We start from the raw sequence: 18,530 nt of genomic DNA on the forward strand, positions 1-18,530 counted from the left end.
AGGAAGGAAGGAAGGAAGGAAGGAAGGAAGGAAGGAAGGAAGGAAGGAAGGAAAGAAGGAAAGAAAGGAAGGAAGAAGCCTGTCCTATATTGATGGTCTAATTTGTCCCTAAGCTTTTGTACAAGTGGTTGTTGAGAGCCATTAAATGTTGAGCATGACAGTAAGAACCGAAGCAGATTCAGTGAACATACAAAATTAGTTTCTCCTCCAGTAACGTATAATCTAAATTCACAGTTTAGTTAAGTGAAAGCTTAGCATCATATTTGATGGTGAATGCCATGAAGAATTGTTTTTAAAAAATTCAAACATTTATCGATCACTGATTATATACTAAGCATTTTGCTGTGTGCCTTCAGTGTATCATATCACTTAATCCTAAAAAAACAAAAAACAAAAAACAAAGAAACAAAATCCTGTGAGTTAGATGCTACTATTACCTTTAGGTAGAGATCGAGAAGCAGAAGTATCCCTCCTCTGATACAGAGGAGTCTTCAATTTACTGAAGTTAAATAATTTGGCCAAATTTACATGGCGAGTGGTAGAACCAGACTCAAACACACACAGCGTGCCTTCGGTGACTTATTCACATAAGCTTCCACTGTTTAGTTTTCCTAAGGGAGGTCAGAGGTTGAAGGAGTTGCTATGGCCTGGCATAGTCAAATAAAGTCTCATGAAAGGGGCAAACTTGAGAAGTTTTCTGGAAAAAAAAATAAAAAAATGAATAGACTCAGAAAGGAAGAGAGGAGAATGGAATCCGTTATCAGACATGGTTCTATCAGGAGTGGGGAGAATTCGAAAGTCGGGGAGCACGTGAGCTGAGACCAGTTTGCAGGAGATTTCGAATGCCCACTGAAGCAGCTGACACATCATCCTTTAGGCCATGGGAAGCCACGGAGAAGATTTTAATATCATTTTGGAATTATGTTAGATTGGAAGAACAACGTTACGAGAGACAGGAGATGAGAAAATCAGTGAGGGGGCAATTACTACAATTCAGGAATGAGCGATAAACCGTGGATACGCCCATTGCTAACGAATCCGCGCTTCAAAGAATGAAAACATGCAGCCCACCTCACTATCTTCCTCTCTCCTCGTCCATCTCAAAAAGTCTTCGTAGGGAATGATGGATTCTTTTTAAAGGATAGAGTCACCTTGGCTAGTGATCATGTGTTGTCATTTTCTTTTCAAACAAACGAAAACTCTGAGCCAAGCAAAATTAAGGCATTTGCCTAGGCTCACATGGTAGTCGATGTCAACGTGAAGACTAAAACTCAGATTGCTTTCTGACTTTCTCTTCAGCAGCGTAAGTGTATCATTCCTGTCTTTTTCACGTTCTGCTGCCAGGATTTCAAGGAAAAAGAACTCCAGAGTTCCCGGTGACTCTCTGTTTTTTTAATTAGGATGGCACTGGCAGTCAGTATGGCTTTCAGGGGATGGAGTGAAAGTTCCCTAGCTACCGAAACCCCCAATCAGCAGAAATTAATTTTCTTCATTTGTGTTCTTTGCCCCCAGAGACCCATCTAGATGACAGTATGCACCAGAATTAAACACACCGATGTCCACCTTCTTTGCCACCTCTGCTAGTTAGTAGGGAAGAAATGAGTTATCATTCTCTCGAGATACCTTTCGGCTTGATGAACTCATCATCAGGGACACGTAAACGTCCAGTCTGCTTTCTTGTCCGTAAGGAAAAATTACCTTAATATGAAAAAAAAGCCTTGGAGGATAGAAAAAGGGAACAAATAAAGAGCTAGGGTTCTTCCCATTCCGGAAGAGAAACATGGGGTGTCACTTAGTCTTATGGTCCACTAAAGAACCCTCATTTCTGAGAGATCTCAGCTGGAAACTTCTTTATTAACTCTTGCAATAGGGATAAGAGAATGGAACGCCCGTCACAACAGCATCAAAAGCCACTTTTATTTTTCTCGGTGTTAATGGTTTTGAGCTTTGCATGCAGATTTTCATCAAAGGCTTCTCTCTAACAAGGAAAATACAGTGACTTTTAATCCGAAAGCAAACTGGAGCCGTTCAGAGGCCGCTGGCAAGACAGAGGGGATCAGGGAAAATCAATACCTCATAATTAAATCTGTCAAATTGACAGTAAAAAATAAAAATCACAGCTTTAATTTAGATATCGGCTGCCCAGAGAAGAAATATTCTGACAGCAGAAGACTGGAGAAGTTGGGTTTCACTTATCCCTCGGATAATGATGGATTAGTTGCCTACCATGTGCTGGTCAATGTGCTGTGTTACTGCTGAGAATTTAACAGAACAGGATGGACACGATATCTGCCTTGACCTGCCACTTCTGACATCCTCGGAACGTAAACGAGCAGGGCTCGTTCACCGTCGCATTAGGATAAAAATAGTGTCTGACACATAGTAGTTGTTGTAACTATAAATGTTTGGCGAATTAATAACATATATATTTATACAACACTGTCCTTTGACGACATTTTTGTACTTTACACCAACTTATCGACTATAAAGGGGAATATTAATTCTGTGTATGAGAACACTGGAGACAGAGGTGTCAAAACGCTTGTAAGGCTAGTGATCCAGGCATGGCATTGAACCCACAAACCATCGATTATTAAAATATTAGGCGATGAAATTCTTTCTTCAACGTCTGACTCCAAGTTCAATGTGCACATCAAACAGAGGAGTGGGTGTCGGGGGGCAGACATCATCCATTTCTGTAGGTTCTTCCCCAGCTTTCACTTTTTGAGGAGATTGAATTGCTATCTGATACGGTGGTTAAGACTTTGGGGCATTTTATAAGTAACCCTCGTCTGTATTACTCTCGATTCAGAAGCTGACTAGCTGTGTGTCCTTAGGCACGTTACTTAACCTCTCTGAACCTCTAATTCCTCATCTATGAATTGTCATAACAAATGGGAATTATAATAGGAATTATAATGACAAACGCCTATAGGGTTATTGTGACAATAAGCAGTTAACAAGTGACTGGTAGAAAATAAGGACTCAATGAATGTTCGCCGTCGTGGCGATAATGGCGATGGGCATGACGGTGATGATGGTGATGAGGTTGAAGATGAAGATGATTATTTTCATAATCATCTGGCCTGAACTGAAAAAAAGATGAGGTGACCTCATTTGTTTCTCACATGGCGATAGAACCTTTCCATAGTAAATGCAATGCAATAATTATCCACTCTATTTCACATCACAGACACGGCAACTTACACAAAAGTAAACATTGAGAACAACGTGATTTTCCTTTCGCGGTGTCAGAAAGCATTTGAAGGCCTTAAAGACGCTTTCGCTTTGCGATCGATTTTGCTTTAACAAACATGTATGCACGACGCTTCGTTTAGGCCATTTTACAGTATGTAATTAAATGGCATTTTATTCCTGTTAATATACACTTATTAAATAATTTTTGTAGGCCAGGTGCTCTGCCAGGGTCTGGAGACTCAGAGATGGGCTGACTTTCCGGTAGAGACAACGATTATAGTAATATAAAATAACTTCCGTGGCAGAGGTATCCTCGGGTTACCTTTATAAAAATTTAGAATGTCCATATCTCTGTGGCCATTCTGCTTGTCTGAGTTTGTTATCTGACATATTTCTAAGGCCAGGCTCACGGGAATAATATTTCCTGGGTTCTTGAATATCGAGAACATCGTGTCTGTCCCTCTGGCCCCATTTGAAGATCTGTTTTGCTGGATACAAAATCTTTGTCTCATTATTTTCTTTCTTTAAATGTATTATTTAAGACTTGGAATATCACTACTATTGGGTTTTCTTCAGAAGCGTTACTATCAAAAGAGTTAATCTAATTCTTTTTTTTTTTTTTTTTAAGTCACAGCCTTCTATTGCCTAGATTCCCAATGAATTTCTGTTTCTTTAACATCCAGTAACATTACTAGATTATGTCTTGGTGTTGGTTGTTCTGGATCAATGTTCTCAGATACATAACAAACTATTTCAGTACATAGCTTTGAATTTTTTGATTATATCATGAGCCTTTTCTTAACATAGGTTTCAGTATCTGTTCTGACCTTAGGCTTTTTTTCCTTTCTCAGGCGCTACTGTCATTTGTCTGCTAGATGTTGTTTGCCTGTCTTTAGTATTTGTCACTTTTTCTTGAATCCTTTTTATCTATCTTTTTCCCCTTTAAGATGAAAACAATGTTTTCTTTTCACATTTTTCTCTTGAGGTATTATTTGTTGCATTTATTCATTCTCGAATTTTTCCAAGCTAGGTTTCATTTACCAAAGGATATTTTTTCTGAGTTGTTACAGCATTTATTAAGTCGTTATATCATTTCTGAGTTTTTCTAATTCTTAAATATACTGTTCTTTGATGAATTATAGAATTACTCCCATTTAAAAATTAAATCTTGTAAAAATCTCTTTTGAGTGTTTATTTCGAAATCATGTATGTGTGTCAAAAAGCTGTAATAATTGTGTAAGATTATGACTGTCTCTCTCTTACCCGGCTTCCCCAAATGCTAACATCTTACATATCTAAAGTATAATGATCAAAACCAGGATGTTAACATCAGTACACGAGTATTGGTTACGGACATCATTCAGCTTTTATCAGTTGTGCCAATACGATTTTCCCAGCGTTACAGCAATGCATTTTGTAGTCATGTCTTCTCAACCACCTCCAGTCTCAGTCTTTTTCTTCATTTCTCTCGATTTTAAAATGTTTGATGAGCACCCGTCTGTTGCTTAGAGAACGTACCCTGATTGGGGCTTGTCTGAGGTTTCTTCATGATTAAATTCAGATTTCTGTCTTGGTCAAGAGCCGCATGTAGGGTATGCTGGTCCCTTCTTGGTTCCTGGTCTTGGGGTGTGTCTCATGTTGCCGTGTGTCTCTGACGACGGTGTTACTACCGTTGATGTCCTGTTTCAGGTGGTATCTGCCAGGTTTCTTCACCGTAAAGTTACTATTTTTCTCTTCGGAATTAAGTATCTGGCACAGAGATACTCTGAGTAGATGTCGATAGTATATGACTCATCATACTTTCACCCACGTATTTTAGCATCCATCGATGGCTCTGCTGGCAACAGTTACTACCACGATGTTTGCTAAATACTCCCCTCGCCTTCACTCCTGTATTTCTAATTGGAATTCTACCGAAATGAAGAGCTATTCCTTCTCCCCTACTTACTTATTTGCTTTAGTACAGACTTATAAACATCTACTTTATTCTATGGGCAATAACATATCATTATTATTGATTTGATTATTCAAGTTATCATAGTTAGTCATCGGGATGCCCTTAAAGTTGATTATTCTGTCATTTCAACTCGCACCCATCGTTTTGTATTACTTCTTTCCTTTCTCGCACTATAACACGTTTGACTAATATTTTTCTTTCCCATTCCCACCCCTGAAACCAAGCATTGCTTCAGGAGGTCTTGATTCCTTTGATTAAATAATGGTACCTGGAAACCGAAATCTGGGCATTATATATGTTCATTGCTGCTAGGGTATTATTGTTTTTAGGTCCTACCAGTACGCAGAGCTAGGAAATAGATACACACACACACACACACATATTTATTTCTTTATTTACCTGTCTCTATATAGAACCATGACTCCATGCTGATACTGCTGATTCCAATATAACGTCACAGAGTTAACTCTTTATCTGTAACTCCTGTCTGTGACAATGGGAAACCTGGTTGTTATTCATAATAGATTTACTTATTTACTCAATTCTAAAATACACACAAAGTAGTTTTAAAATTGCCAGCGCAGAATTGCCTGCCGCTGCGAAAAACAAATTCATGCACTATTCTTTTTGCCTTTAGATTTCCAGTATCTAACCACAATTCTGTTTTCTAAAGTTCTATAGGGCAGTTATTCTCACTTCCATCAGTGCTGTTTCTTCGCCTTAGAGTTGAAGTTTATTTTGACGGTTTATAATCCATTTTGAGGTCTCTTCATGGTTCTCTTGTGGTTGCCTATACTGACTTCATTCACGTGAGTCTATGAAACATCAATATGGTTTTAAAAGTTGGAACAACATGAAATGAGAAGCGCCCTCTGCCCTGCACCCCTCCCGCCCCGTTCCCATTCATCCATTCTGTACACCCCGTTCTGCCTACTTCTGTAAGTAATCGGTCTTATTAGTTTCTGATTTCTCTTTTTCGTTTTTTTTTTTTTTGCACAAATGAATAGATGCATGTACATTGTCTTATACCCCCCTTTACTCTTATGTTTTTTATATATTTATATTTTTTATCACTAACTATATGTCCTGAAACCCACCATTCCATATCAGGTCAAAGAGACTTTCCTCTTTTTTTTTTTTTTTTCCCCAACAGCTAGACAGTACTCAATTTCGTAGATGCGTGAACTTATTCAACCACTCTGTAGATGAATGTTTACTTCTGTCTGTCTGTCAATATTATATCCTGTTACCTCACTAAATTATTTATCATTTGAGTTAATCATTGTTTTCTCGATATGCAATTACATTATCTGCAAGAAGACACAGGTTTTTCGTCTTTACCACTTGGCATGCTTCTAACCAATGCTTCTTGTCTGAGTTCAGTGGATGGTACAGCTAGTTACATGCTGAATAGTCATGCAGATATTGGTCTTTATCACCTGTTCATGATCTTAATGGAAATTCTTATTGTTTCTCCATCAAGTAACATCCTTCCTTTGACACTTTTATGATTTGGGGTGTTAGCGAGATGGTAACAAGTGTTAAAATTTTTCAAAGGATTTCTTTTTCTTTAACATTATGGAGATAATCATTAGTTCTTCAGTTTTAAAAGTTTTGTAATTTCCCATTCTGACAAAATTTTGTAAAGATTCTCAATGGGTTTAAAATTTCAGAAATTAATTAAATTATCTTTACTCGTATCCAGTAGATAATATTTTTGGTCCCAGACGATGTCCGCTTGTGGCAGCAGGTAACTTCAAGTGATCGTGGCCTGGCTGGTGTCAGATTGATGGCTCAGCCTAAGGTGTCCCTGCTGACGTTGTGTGTATTTGGCACATGCTTTTGTTCCCACAACAAAGCTTTAGAAGCTTCAGCTTTAGGGTTCTAACTGTTTCAGTGGGAGCCGTATCTATTTTTATTGAGTCAATTGTGAATGGAATTGCTGGGTAGAAATATGAATTAACTGGTTACATATTCTTGATTTATAGAAGTGATATCGTAGTGCTCACTCTATATTTGCGAAGCCAGCTGCCCGTTCATCTGGTCTGGCCTGATTTCGGCTCAACTTATCCTTCTCTTGTCGTGTTTTGAATGGTTCTATCGGACGTTTCAATGAACTTATGGAATCAGATTTGTCAAAGTAACTTAGAGAAAACACATTTTCATCTTAACTCTGTACTGGTTTTCAAATTAAAGCATGCAAGATAGTAACACAATCGTGGGGAAAGTGGGGTGGGCAGGGAGGGAGGGGAGCCTCTCCAAGCTTCCGGAGCTGGTGCTGTCCTGGGGGAGATGCTAGAGAGCCTGAATGACATGTAGTCCAGGTTCCTGAGAGTGCGATGGCAGTTAAGCCCTTTACAAAATACACAGTTTCTTCATAAGTGTTAATTTTCTTTCTTTCCTCAAGGTATAGTAGGAAGCACTGCTTCTCACACTAAGTGAATGTACGGATTCTCTGGGATCTGGTCAGAATGCAGATTCTAGAATGGGACCCAAATTTCTGGCTCTCACATGCTGCTGATGCTGCAGGTTGGTGGCCATATTTTGAGGGACACGGGCATTAACAACAGCTCATTGAGACTGGATTGACCTGGGTTCCAGTGCCAACTCTGGGTGATTTATTGAACAGAGCTGACCTTTGAACCCAGGTCACTGCTTCCGATCCGTCTTTTGAAAACACTGGCTTTCCTTTTCCTGGGCTCTGGGGTGGTCAGGCCTCCTTGGACTCATTGCTTGTTTCTTGGAGGAGTTGCAGGGCATCTGGATTTGGTCTCACTGTCTAGATCATTGACTCTCCGAACATTTTACGTGACAAAAAATATCCTGAACCTAATTATATGTTCCCGGTGGCCCTAATTGTCTTGAGCTTTGCAGCTGTGGGCTTAAGATGAAACTACTCTTTGATTTCCACTTTTTCTTGCCTTTCTCCATCCAAGTAATGTGCATTTGGAAAGCTCTAGGGGTAATGTTGGGCCAGTCCTGCCCCATGCTGTTCCTGAAGCTTCAGTGCATCTTTATCTTTATAAATAGTCTCCTCCTGCACCTGTGCTGCCTCCTGTGACTAGGACGTGCTGTGAATGGTGAAGCCACTTGCTAAATGTTAAACATGCTGCCTCTCTTTAGACTCCAGAGCTCGCCGGGCAGGTAGTACTACTGTTATCAGGCCTGGCATTATTCATTCAGTCCGATGACCTTGGTCTCTGCATTTATCAATCACAGATGGATAGGAGATATTTGAATCATTTTATGGTCTGACTGCAGGTTTATGGATTTTCTTTTGGGAAGTATCTGAGAACTTCAGCTGAAATACTTTTGTTTGGTCATCAAATGATCATATTTTCAGAAGATCCGAAGCTTTTTTTTTTTTTTTTTTTTTTAAGAAAAGCTGCAAGTTTAAAGGTTAGAGACTTTTTAGACATGGTCTGCAAATGCTTAAAAAGCACAGGTAGATGACATGGTGAAGCGATCGGAGGTAAAAACAGGGAGCGGTGGCACCTGAGGGGGTGGGGGAAGGCTCACGCCCCGTTTGGAACATTCAGTGTGAAACAATCAGATCCAATTCTGGCCAGGAGTCCTACTGTAAAACCCCTCTTAGAATTTGGGATCCAGCATTAGAAATGCTGAGGGTCCCAGCTCACCAGGTACTGAGGGGTTTTTTGGAATGTTAGCATTTCAAGGCTAAAATTACAACATTGCTGGACACGCTGGATGGTTGGCCCTGGAAATCTAGCAGACTTTGTGCGTATAAGCTTTATCTTAAAATAGACTTTAATAAACTAAAGCTTCCTCTTTTTTTATTTAAATGATGACTAGTTGCATCAAATGACTTCACCTCTGAAAACCAAAAGAAAGGAGAATTTTTTTCTCCCTATAAGTTTTCAATATTCCTTGGGGAAAAATAGCGATCCTTACCATTTTATTTTTTTTTATAAGCAATGCAGGACTTCAAACTATTTGAAGAATGACCCCTTTTCAGAAATTAGAGGGACTGAATTTATTGCCAGCCAATCCTGTCCATCTGCTAATTCTCTCCTCATAGAGAGAGCAGGTGTCATTTCAAAAATGTTACAGTAGATAATAAGATGGGATGCATTTCATCTTCAAATGCTTAAAACAAATCCCTGGGAAGAGCTGCAGCGGTCCTTTTGGCCGCCTGCGTCTCTGATATTATTAACACAAAATGCCAAACAGATTCAGAGATTGGAAGCAAATGAATCTGCCTTAAGAGGAAAAGCACTCGAGTTGGGTATAGTACATATTGTAATAATCTGTAACTGTGTGGATAGAGTTGCTGCTGAAGCCGTGGGCACACACACAGATATTCTCAAAATCATGGCGCCGCGTAGAGCCTTGAACACCAATACAAACGCACGGGCTTCCCAAATCCGTACGACCTGTGCATACCAAAGGAATGCGTTATCGTCTGTAGCCCTGCGAAATGAACAAAATTTGCCCCGGACCAACAGCTTCCCCAAGTCTCACGCTGGCCTCGTTTCTCTCCAAATCCATGTACTTAGATAACCTTAGATTCCATCCTCCCCTCTGTAACAGCCCAAAGTCCGATCAACAAGTTATGTCAGTTATTCTTTGCATTCTTTTTTATATGATTTCTTTTCTCTTGGGTCCCCTATTTCCACTTTTTACTGTACTCAAGTCAGGTGGTACTTCAACCTGACCACAGCCTCTTGCCCGGGGTTCCTGGCCAAGATTCTTCTCCCTTCCAGTCAACCTGCATATAGCTCCCTGGACATTCTTCACAAGGAAGAAAAATTAGGGTAATATGAGGAACCGGTGAACACAGTCCAGGTGGAGCTGTGCATCCCTGAGCGTTATAGGTGTGCGTGAGGATGTAGATACAGATAAGATGTGCGTGGGGCTACAGGTGTGGACATCACATGGACACAGGCACAGGTGGGGATAGAGTTATACGGATATTTCTCCATGTAGAGATCTACAGTAGATCCCGTGTCATATGATCCTGAGAAGTACATTAAGCATACCTATATTTTTTCACTTGTGAGAGCATCAACTCCCAAAGAGTCCTCACGTCCCATCCCTGATGACAGAGCTGAGAGTCAGGACTACGTCTTCTGAACCCAAACTCAGGCTTGTTACGACTGCAAAAAAACTCTTATTTTTTCCTGTTTTTTGGGGAATTATAATCTAGAGTGGTCTTTCAGCTGCGTGGTCACTTGTGAGCCTTTTCCGTGAGGACATTGGCCCTGAACTTGGTCTCCGAGGAGCACGCAGAAAGAAGAGGTACAAAGCTGCCATGGAATTGCTCCCTACTGAACACATACAACGTGCCTGAGTTTTCATTCACGCAGACGAGTGCTCTTAACGGGCCTCAACTGATTTCATCACTTTCAATGTTCACAAAGAAAAAACAATCCCCAACGTCGGTCGGTGAGAATCCAGGTGAAGATGAGGAGAAACCGACCAGTTAAAAAAGAGTCCTGGGGGTCTGGGATGTGGTGCATGCAAGTGTCTGCATTTGAGAAAAGAAGTTCGTTCAAACGCAGCCAACCTGGAGCGTCTGCTTCTCTCTGTTGCTATCTGCGTTAAAGATCCACGGGGCAGAACAGATAAACCCTATTTCTAGAATATGTAGGGATGCTTAAGCTACCTCCCAGGGTCATTTTGAAGTGAGGAAGGGAGGGGCACAAAGGCAAGAAAAGAACAAACAAGTTGGAGAGGAAGACGTGAAAAATCCTACCGTTGCTCAAGTCAAAATATTTTAATGGCGAAATCATGATCAATGATTAAAGACTTTCGGTTTCCCGAGCTGGGAGAGGAGGCTGAGAAGCAGCAGGAAACTAATATTTAAAGATAATTTCAGAAACATGAAGATGAAAAAATTGTGAAAGGAAGAGGTCGAACCTTTTTTCTTCCACCTCCAAGATTTATTGAAGAGTATTAAAAAAAAAATGGATCTGATTCTACATTTAAATGCTACTGCATTTATTCATTCCAGATTATTTACTGAATATCAGCTCTGACACAGTGACTATAGTAGGGTTTTGATGATGACAAAAGACAGTGTTCCTGACCCCAGGAAGCTCACCATTGAACAGGGAAGGCAAGAGACGTAGAAGTGAATAAATGGACAGGTGAGCGGGTGGGTGGAGAGAGAGAGAGAGAGAGAGAGAGAGAGAGAGAAACACATTCAAAATGGTTTTATACGAACTCTGATGAAGGGAGTCTCTGGATGCTATTCTAAAAAATAAGAGCAGAATGTAACGGGCTGGGGATCAGGGGACACTTCACTGCAGAGCGGATCCCCTGAAAGATGAACAGGTAGAAAGAGATGGAGACAGGGAGAGTCCTGGCAACAGGACAGCAGACACAGTTGCTCGGAGAGAACTGTGGGAAGCTGTGGCACAGAGGGGACAAAGGTGGTGGGCGGTGGGGTCGGGGAGTTGGCAGGACTCGGCAACGGAGACGCTGTGCTGCTCCTCTTAACCTGTGCCCCCTCCTCAAAGCCCCACTGAGTAAGTGACTGGGAGCCTCCCCTGAGTGTGGGCTGCGCTCGGTAACCGCTGGAGGTCATGGGCTTTGGGGACGACCAGACCCTGCAGCTCAGCCTCTCAGTTTCCTTCCCTCTGAACGGCCCTGAGTGTCATCACTCACCAGCTGTGTCACTTTTGTGAAATCACTCGGTACTTGTGACTGTGAACGTCTCCTCTTCCCAAATGAGGGGATTTATGGTTTTGAGCTTATTTCTATCACGAATGTTCCGTGATGATGTCTTTGAAAACGATGCTCTGGACATCCAGGTAAAAGTCAAGCTTTCCATGTCATCTGTATGGATAGTGAGGAACCATGTTTTTTGGAGGCAAACAGACCTGGCTATAAACCCTGGCTCTCAGCGATATGTTCTTAGGGCATATATGCAGTCACTTCTCAGCTTCAGCCTCTGCATGGGGTTTGAAGGGTATCCACTGGTCAGAGTTATAGCACCAGCTGGAAACATCATCTAGAACCCATCCAGCATAATGGATTGAACTCGGCTTAATTATTTGTAGAACTGAAGGTCTCGGAGTCTAGAGGAATTTCCTGGATGCGTTCGTGGGTGTGCATAGCAGGAAACTGCATTCCCCGAACTTCATCTCAAAACTCTGATTATAAATACAGTTTCCAGTTCTTTCAGGGGCTGTGAGTAATCATGACACCTTGAGAATGTAGAGGACAGACCAGCCGTGACAGTGGCTCTCCCAGCGTGCACCTGCAGCCCACCATCTACCATGCCAAAGGACTCCTCCACTACCTGAGCGCCACCGGCCACCGCCCTGTGGTGAGTCACTTCCTTCTGCCTCCTCCTGTTCGGTGGCTTCCCACCACCTTCCAAGAGGCAGGTTGCTTTCCGTTAAGGCAAGAACACCAGACAAGCCGAAGACCTGTGTGTGACAAGCTCTCATGGGGGAGGCATTCATTTCCCGAAGACCTGTGTGTGACAAGCTCTCATGGGGAAGGCATTCATTTCCCGAGATGGCCACAACAAAGTACCACAAACCGGGTGGCTTAAGTGAAGACCTGTGTGTGACAAGCGCTCATGGGGGAGGCATTCATTTCCCGGCCACAACAAAGTACCACAAACCGGGTGGCTTAAGGCAACACAAACGTGTTCTCTCACACGTCAGGAGGGCAGAAATCAGAAATTAAGGGGTCGGCTGGCCGTGATCTTTCTGAAGGCTCTAGGAAAGAACCCTTTTTGCCTCTTCCTAGGACACTAGGAGTTCTCAGTGTCTCTTAGTGGCACCAAGCCCCCTCGGAATCCCCCTCTGTCTTACAGGGCCATCTCCCCCGTGTGCGTCACACAAATGTCCCCTTTTTGTAAGAACCACAGTCATCGGATTGGAGCCCACCGTGGTTCAGTATGGGTTCCTCTTGACCTGATTCCATCTGCAAAGACCCTGTTTCTGAATAGGGTCTCATTCACAGGCACTGCCAATTAGAACTTCCACACTTTGCAGGGAGGCACAATTTCACCCACAACAGGGTCAACCATCAATTCAATGCTCACCAGTGAAAACTGGGCAAGGGGTTACATTTTATCTATTTCCCAAGGCGTTATTTTTCTGGTTTGTCAGTTGTTGATCAAGAAAGAAAAAGTATATATCTATTAAAGAGTATATGGGAATCAATCCTCTGGGTGTTCATATTCATGTTTGACTAGTTTGTAATAAACTCCATAGATGATTCTGGTCATGTTCCAGGCATAGTTCACATATGAGATTTTCTCCCAAGCCCATAGCAACATGCAGCTGGTGAAGAACAGACTAGTTGAAAGCAGAGGCTTAGGTTCAAAATAAGAAAGGAGGTGATGGTAGCCGCGTGATGGTGCGAGAACAATCATTTATTGACTACAAACTGTGAACATATCTGTCTGCGGCAAAATCGTGGAGGGTTTTTGATCATGTGCTGTGTGGCACATTCAGTGAATATCTATTGAAACAAGGGATGGATATCTAATATAGAGTCTTATTTAAATCTCAAAAATACTAAAAGTTCAGGGGATTTCCCTGAGGTCACTAGGGAGTGTATGGCAGAGTTGGGGTTCAGTTCTGATCTGCTTTTCCACCCTGAAGCCTCATCTTTCTTCATCCTTTGCTCTTCGATGGGGTGAGTTGGGAGTCCTAAGACTCTACTCAGGTCCACTGATTCCCTCGAAGGACCCACAGAACTCAGAGGAGCTATTTTGCTCATAATTATGGTTTATTGCAGTGAAAAGATACAAGTTAAAATCAGAAAAGGTAAAAGGCACGTAGGGCAGAGTCTAGGAGAGACGAATGTGTTTCCAGTTATTTGCTCCCAGCGGGTTACGTGGGCAGTGCTTAATTCTCTAGCAATGACGTGATAACGTGTAGAGTGTGGCCAACCAAGAAAGCTTCCTAAGATAAACTTTGGTGTCTAGAATTTTTATTGGGGGTCAGTTTGCAGCCAAGGCACCTCTTAGCGACTCAGGCGGCAACCTCTTTGGGGCTCAAACTGACACTTTGTGGCCCACTTCTGTAAATCACATGTAAACATCAACCTTTTGACATGACCCAAGGCCCCAGATGAAGAAGGGTGCTCTTATCCAGCAGAATATTCCAAGGGCATCCAGGTGATTTCCGAGGAGCCAGTCACGGGCCAGACCTTTCCTTGGAATTTGCAGGGTTTGAACTCTGTAGACCTGCTGAGTCAACCCTTCATCGCAATGAGTGCGAAGCACATCTTTCTCCCTTAAAAATCCTGTTCTACACTGGCCAAATCGTGCACTATTTTTAGGCCAACCCTCACCCTCTTATCCAAGGAGACACCGTAATCTATGCTGTCTGCCCTCTAGAAGCAAGTTCATGGTCTGCAGAGCAGAACACCAATGTCACAGCCAAGGCCTGGAGAAAATGTGTTCTCTGAGTAGGGAGCCTCTGGGACTAGAGGGACATTTACAGGGAAAGAGGTCCCTCCCTGATACACATTTAAACAACACACGCGTTCACCTCATAACGAACAGGATTCTTCTCCGCTCTGACAACCTCTAATTGAAGAGCAGAACATTTATTTTAAAGTGCGACAGGTGAAAGCCTTGTTTAAAAATATAAATAAACATTAATTAACTGTAAACATGACAGCTACAGACTTGTTTCCTGCTGGGACCATCTGAAAGGTGGGTGAGAAACAGCTGAGTGCTAAATGCTATTCACAGCGTTACAAAGCTCTCTAATGGGCTCAGCATCACCTTTTAGTTACCTGTGAGGCTATACTTAACCAGCTTCTTGCTAACGGCAGAACTGCTGGCCCTTATTCAGTCCTCTGGTGTCCTATACTGGGGACATTTCCACAGTGTCAAGGTTGACTCTTGGGCTACAGGGTTGCAGATTAACTGTGACTCTGTCCAACCTCTGACTCTTACGAAAATATTTCCTGACCGTTGGGAAGCCACTTCTGGTAGCTAGGAGGTTTCCTGTGTGCCAAGTGGTACTCAGGCATTGCTGGGTAGAATAATATGAACTCCTGAGACCAATAAGAATGTGAGACAGTGCGAGAAAGTGCACTGATATGGATGTAGGTTGCTAAAGACCAGATGAGTTATTCAGTTTATAAGCAATATGGCAGTATTCACATATTCTTTCACCCATCCATCCACCTGCCTACCCACCCACTCACCCAAACACCTACCCATCTATCCATCCATTCATCCATCCACCCTTCCATGCACCCATCCACCCATCTACCCATCCATCCACCCACCTACATATCCATACACTCACCCATCCATCCATCCTCCCACGCACCCCCTACCCATCCAATTATCCACCAACCCTCCTACCCAACCATCCATCCACCCACCCACCCCCATCCATCCACTCACTCACCCATTCACCCGGCCAGCCAGCCACCCATATATCCATTTATTCATCCATCTATCCACCCATCTACCCACCCACCCATCCACCCACTCACCCATCTATCCATCCACCCACCTACACATCCATACACCCACCCACCTCCATCCATCCACTTACTCACCCATTCACCCAGCCAGCCAGCCACCCATATATCCATTTATTCATCCATCTATCCATCCATCTACCCACTCACCCATCCACCCACTCACCCATCCACCCATCCCCCATCCATCTATCCACCTACCCACTCACCCAACAACCTACCCATCTATCCATCCATTCATCCATCCACTCTTCCATGCACCCATCCATCCATCCATCCATCATCCATCCATCCATCCATCCATCATTCATTCATCCATTCATCCATCCATCCATCCATCCATGCATCCATCCATCCACTCACCATCTGCAAAAAAATCCATTTATCATTTCATTTTCACCACGTGTGTGTAATCACTGTACTAGCTATAGGGTTACAAACCCAATTAAGAACAACAACAAAAAAACGCCTGTCCTTTACTTTGAGGAGTCTATAGTTTACTTCAGTAGAAAGTGGAGTCATGTCTGCAAAGAAACCAATGAGTGCAACTGGTAAAACCTGTGAGTTGTTAGAGGAACATGAAAGAGGCCTGAGCCACTTTCCCCGAGGCTTATGGAAAAGCTGGAGACTGGAGATGCCATTTGCAGTAGACGTGGAGGGAGGGCAAATAAGAGTTCTGCTCGCTTTTTCCTTAGAGTCAGGCTGAGAATTACTGTTTCCTCACAGGGCCTACAGGCCTGACTCTGATTTCTTAGACCTCCGGCCTTGTGAAACTGGAGTTCTGGCAGGTTTTCTATGTTCGGGGTAACTGCACAGGGCAAAAGAAACAACTTTTCAGTTACTGGTGGTGGAGACTCATCTGACATCACATGGACCTTGCGGTCCCTTTCCCGTTTTCTCGAACCCTAATTTTCTGTCTTTCTAGTTTGTTAAAGGATCTGGAAACTTGCCCCAGATGTTGGAGCCAAAAGCCCAGAAACATAGTAAACAGTGATATATTTATATACTGGGAGATATATTTCTGCATTGGAATACTATTCAATCATAAAAAATAAAATGACAGACAACGATAAACTACCGATATACTCAACAAGGTGGACGGATTTCAGAAACATGTCAAGTGACATACGCTAGACACTCAGAGAACAGACTCTGCATTTCTATTTTATGGAAAATTCATGGGCAGTAAATCTGTAAAGACAGAAATCAGAACAGTGGTTGCCTCTACAAGGGGATTAAATATTAGGGGCCAGGAGGGAACTTTCTAAGTTAGCGGAAATGTCCTGTGTTTTGATTGAAACGTCAGTTCCACCAAAACTCATTTATTCATGGGTATCAGTACCTCGAAGATCTGTGCATGTCACCAAGCGGACACACTTCCCTAAATACAGCAAAGGCAAGACATCTGAGGAAAAACAAAGTCACGGAGCTCTGAAATGCAACTCAGAGGCAAAGGGCGCTGCCTGAAATAAGACTGACCTCCTGGCGGCCTGCGGTTTGAGCCGAGGCAGACATCTGTGCTGGAGCAGAGAGCAGGGAGCGTGCAGACAAGCTCAGCAGCCAGCCCGTGGGAGGCACCGAGTCCATCGCCTTTGTGTAGCTCCCCACAAAGGCCAGGAGGGTGGTCGCCCATGGGCCAGTCAGGCACAGCGTGGGGGGAGCAGAGGGACGCTCTTGGGAAGGCCTGGCGACAGCCTCTCCCGCACTGCTGTGTGGCAGCTGGCCTTGACCCGGTATCACTGCAAAGAACCTGGGCCTCGGCTTTCGGAGAAGTCTGGATCCGCATCCTCTCCGGGCTCTCGCTGAGTGAGCGCTTGTGGGTCAGGGCATCTCAGCGCCCTTTCAAGAGCTCATCCATTTTCGTTCACAGTGCCCCAAACCAGGCCTCCCGTCAGAGGGGTGGGGCGGTTCTGTTTTGGTGTCATCGTTCTCTGGGACCCAAGGGGACAGAATTTTTAGCTACCTTAAGGATGTTCCTGGTCTTACTCTAGCCCCCTGGCGTTTGTTGTTAGTTAATCAGCTTCTTTTCAAAGAGGCACCGATCGTGAGGGTAACAGGGGAGGCCCGACCCTGTCTAAAACTCTTGTCTCCATGGGCCTCAATATACTCCGTGCGTGTTATTTATTTTCTCTCCATCTTATCGTTCAGAAATGGCAGAAAAACAAGTGTTATTTTTGTTTTTTTCGTTGACTCGTGCTAGGGTACTAAATCTAGAAATCCCCTCTTTTTACATTTGAGGATATGGTAGAAAAAATAATTTTCTTCTGTCTGAGATGAGGGAGGGAGGCAGCATACCCACGGAGGTCCCGGGCAAAACAATTTAAATTTGATTCCGTATTCTTTTATTTAAAATTGTCCTCACGCTATCAGAGGAAATATTAAACAGCGCCTCTCCAGCGTACCAGAAACCAGATTTTGAATGTAATTTTACAGGTACGAATACTCTACATTTACGTGCATTGCTAAAGTTTCTTGGGTAAACTCGCATCGAAAAGCCAAGGAAAATTCCCCCCTTTCTTGCTCACCTGTCCCTCTCATGTACCTTCTACGCGTCATAGGGGCTAGAAATCAGGAGTCTTCATATGTCACAGGGAAGGCCAGTCAGATTTTTGAAGAAAGTCTGACACATTCCCTATTTTAAAAAAAAAAAAAAAAATTGTGTGAAATTGAGTGAGGCGAGGGGGCGGGGCGGAGAAAAACACAGGAAGGTAATTGCCTCGGTCGGTGTTTCTTTTAAGTCCTTGTCGCTAACTCCGCCTAGAGCGAGTGGGAATAAAAGGGAGGGCAAGAAGTGGGTAGAGACAGGGCCCCACGGGCCGGTTTCCATCTACGGCTGTCCTCGGTGACGGCGGGCTGGACATCGCGTGAAGACACGCGGGGACCTGGGCTTCGTCTGCTCAGTACGTGTGTCCAAGGAGCAGCGCGGGGCCGCAGTGACCAC

At 43.2% G+C, this 18,530-nt stretch overlaps 1 protein-coding gene across 1 annotated transcript in view; it reads left to right on the plus strand.

Annotated features, from left to right (window-relative positions):
- AGBL1 (ATP/GTP binding protein like 1) overlaps positions 1-18,530 on the plus strand; it is a 505,804-nt gene that overhangs the window by 248,511 nt on the left and 238,763 nt on the right. Inside the window, exon 20 of the mRNA XM_015593333.1 lies at positions 12,341-12,449. Coding sequence (XP_015448819.1) covers positions 12,341-12,449 — 109 coding nt within the window. The remainder of the gene's footprint in view (positions 1-12,340; positions 12,450-18,530) is intronic.

The sequence above is a fragment of the Pteropus alecto genome, unplaced genomic scaffold, assembly GCF_000325575.1.
Source record: "Pteropus alecto unplaced genomic scaffold, ASM32557v1 scaffold60, whole genome shotgun sequence".
Lineage (NCBI taxonomy): Eukaryota > Metazoa > Chordata > Mammalia > Chiroptera > Pteropodidae > Pteropus > Pteropus alecto.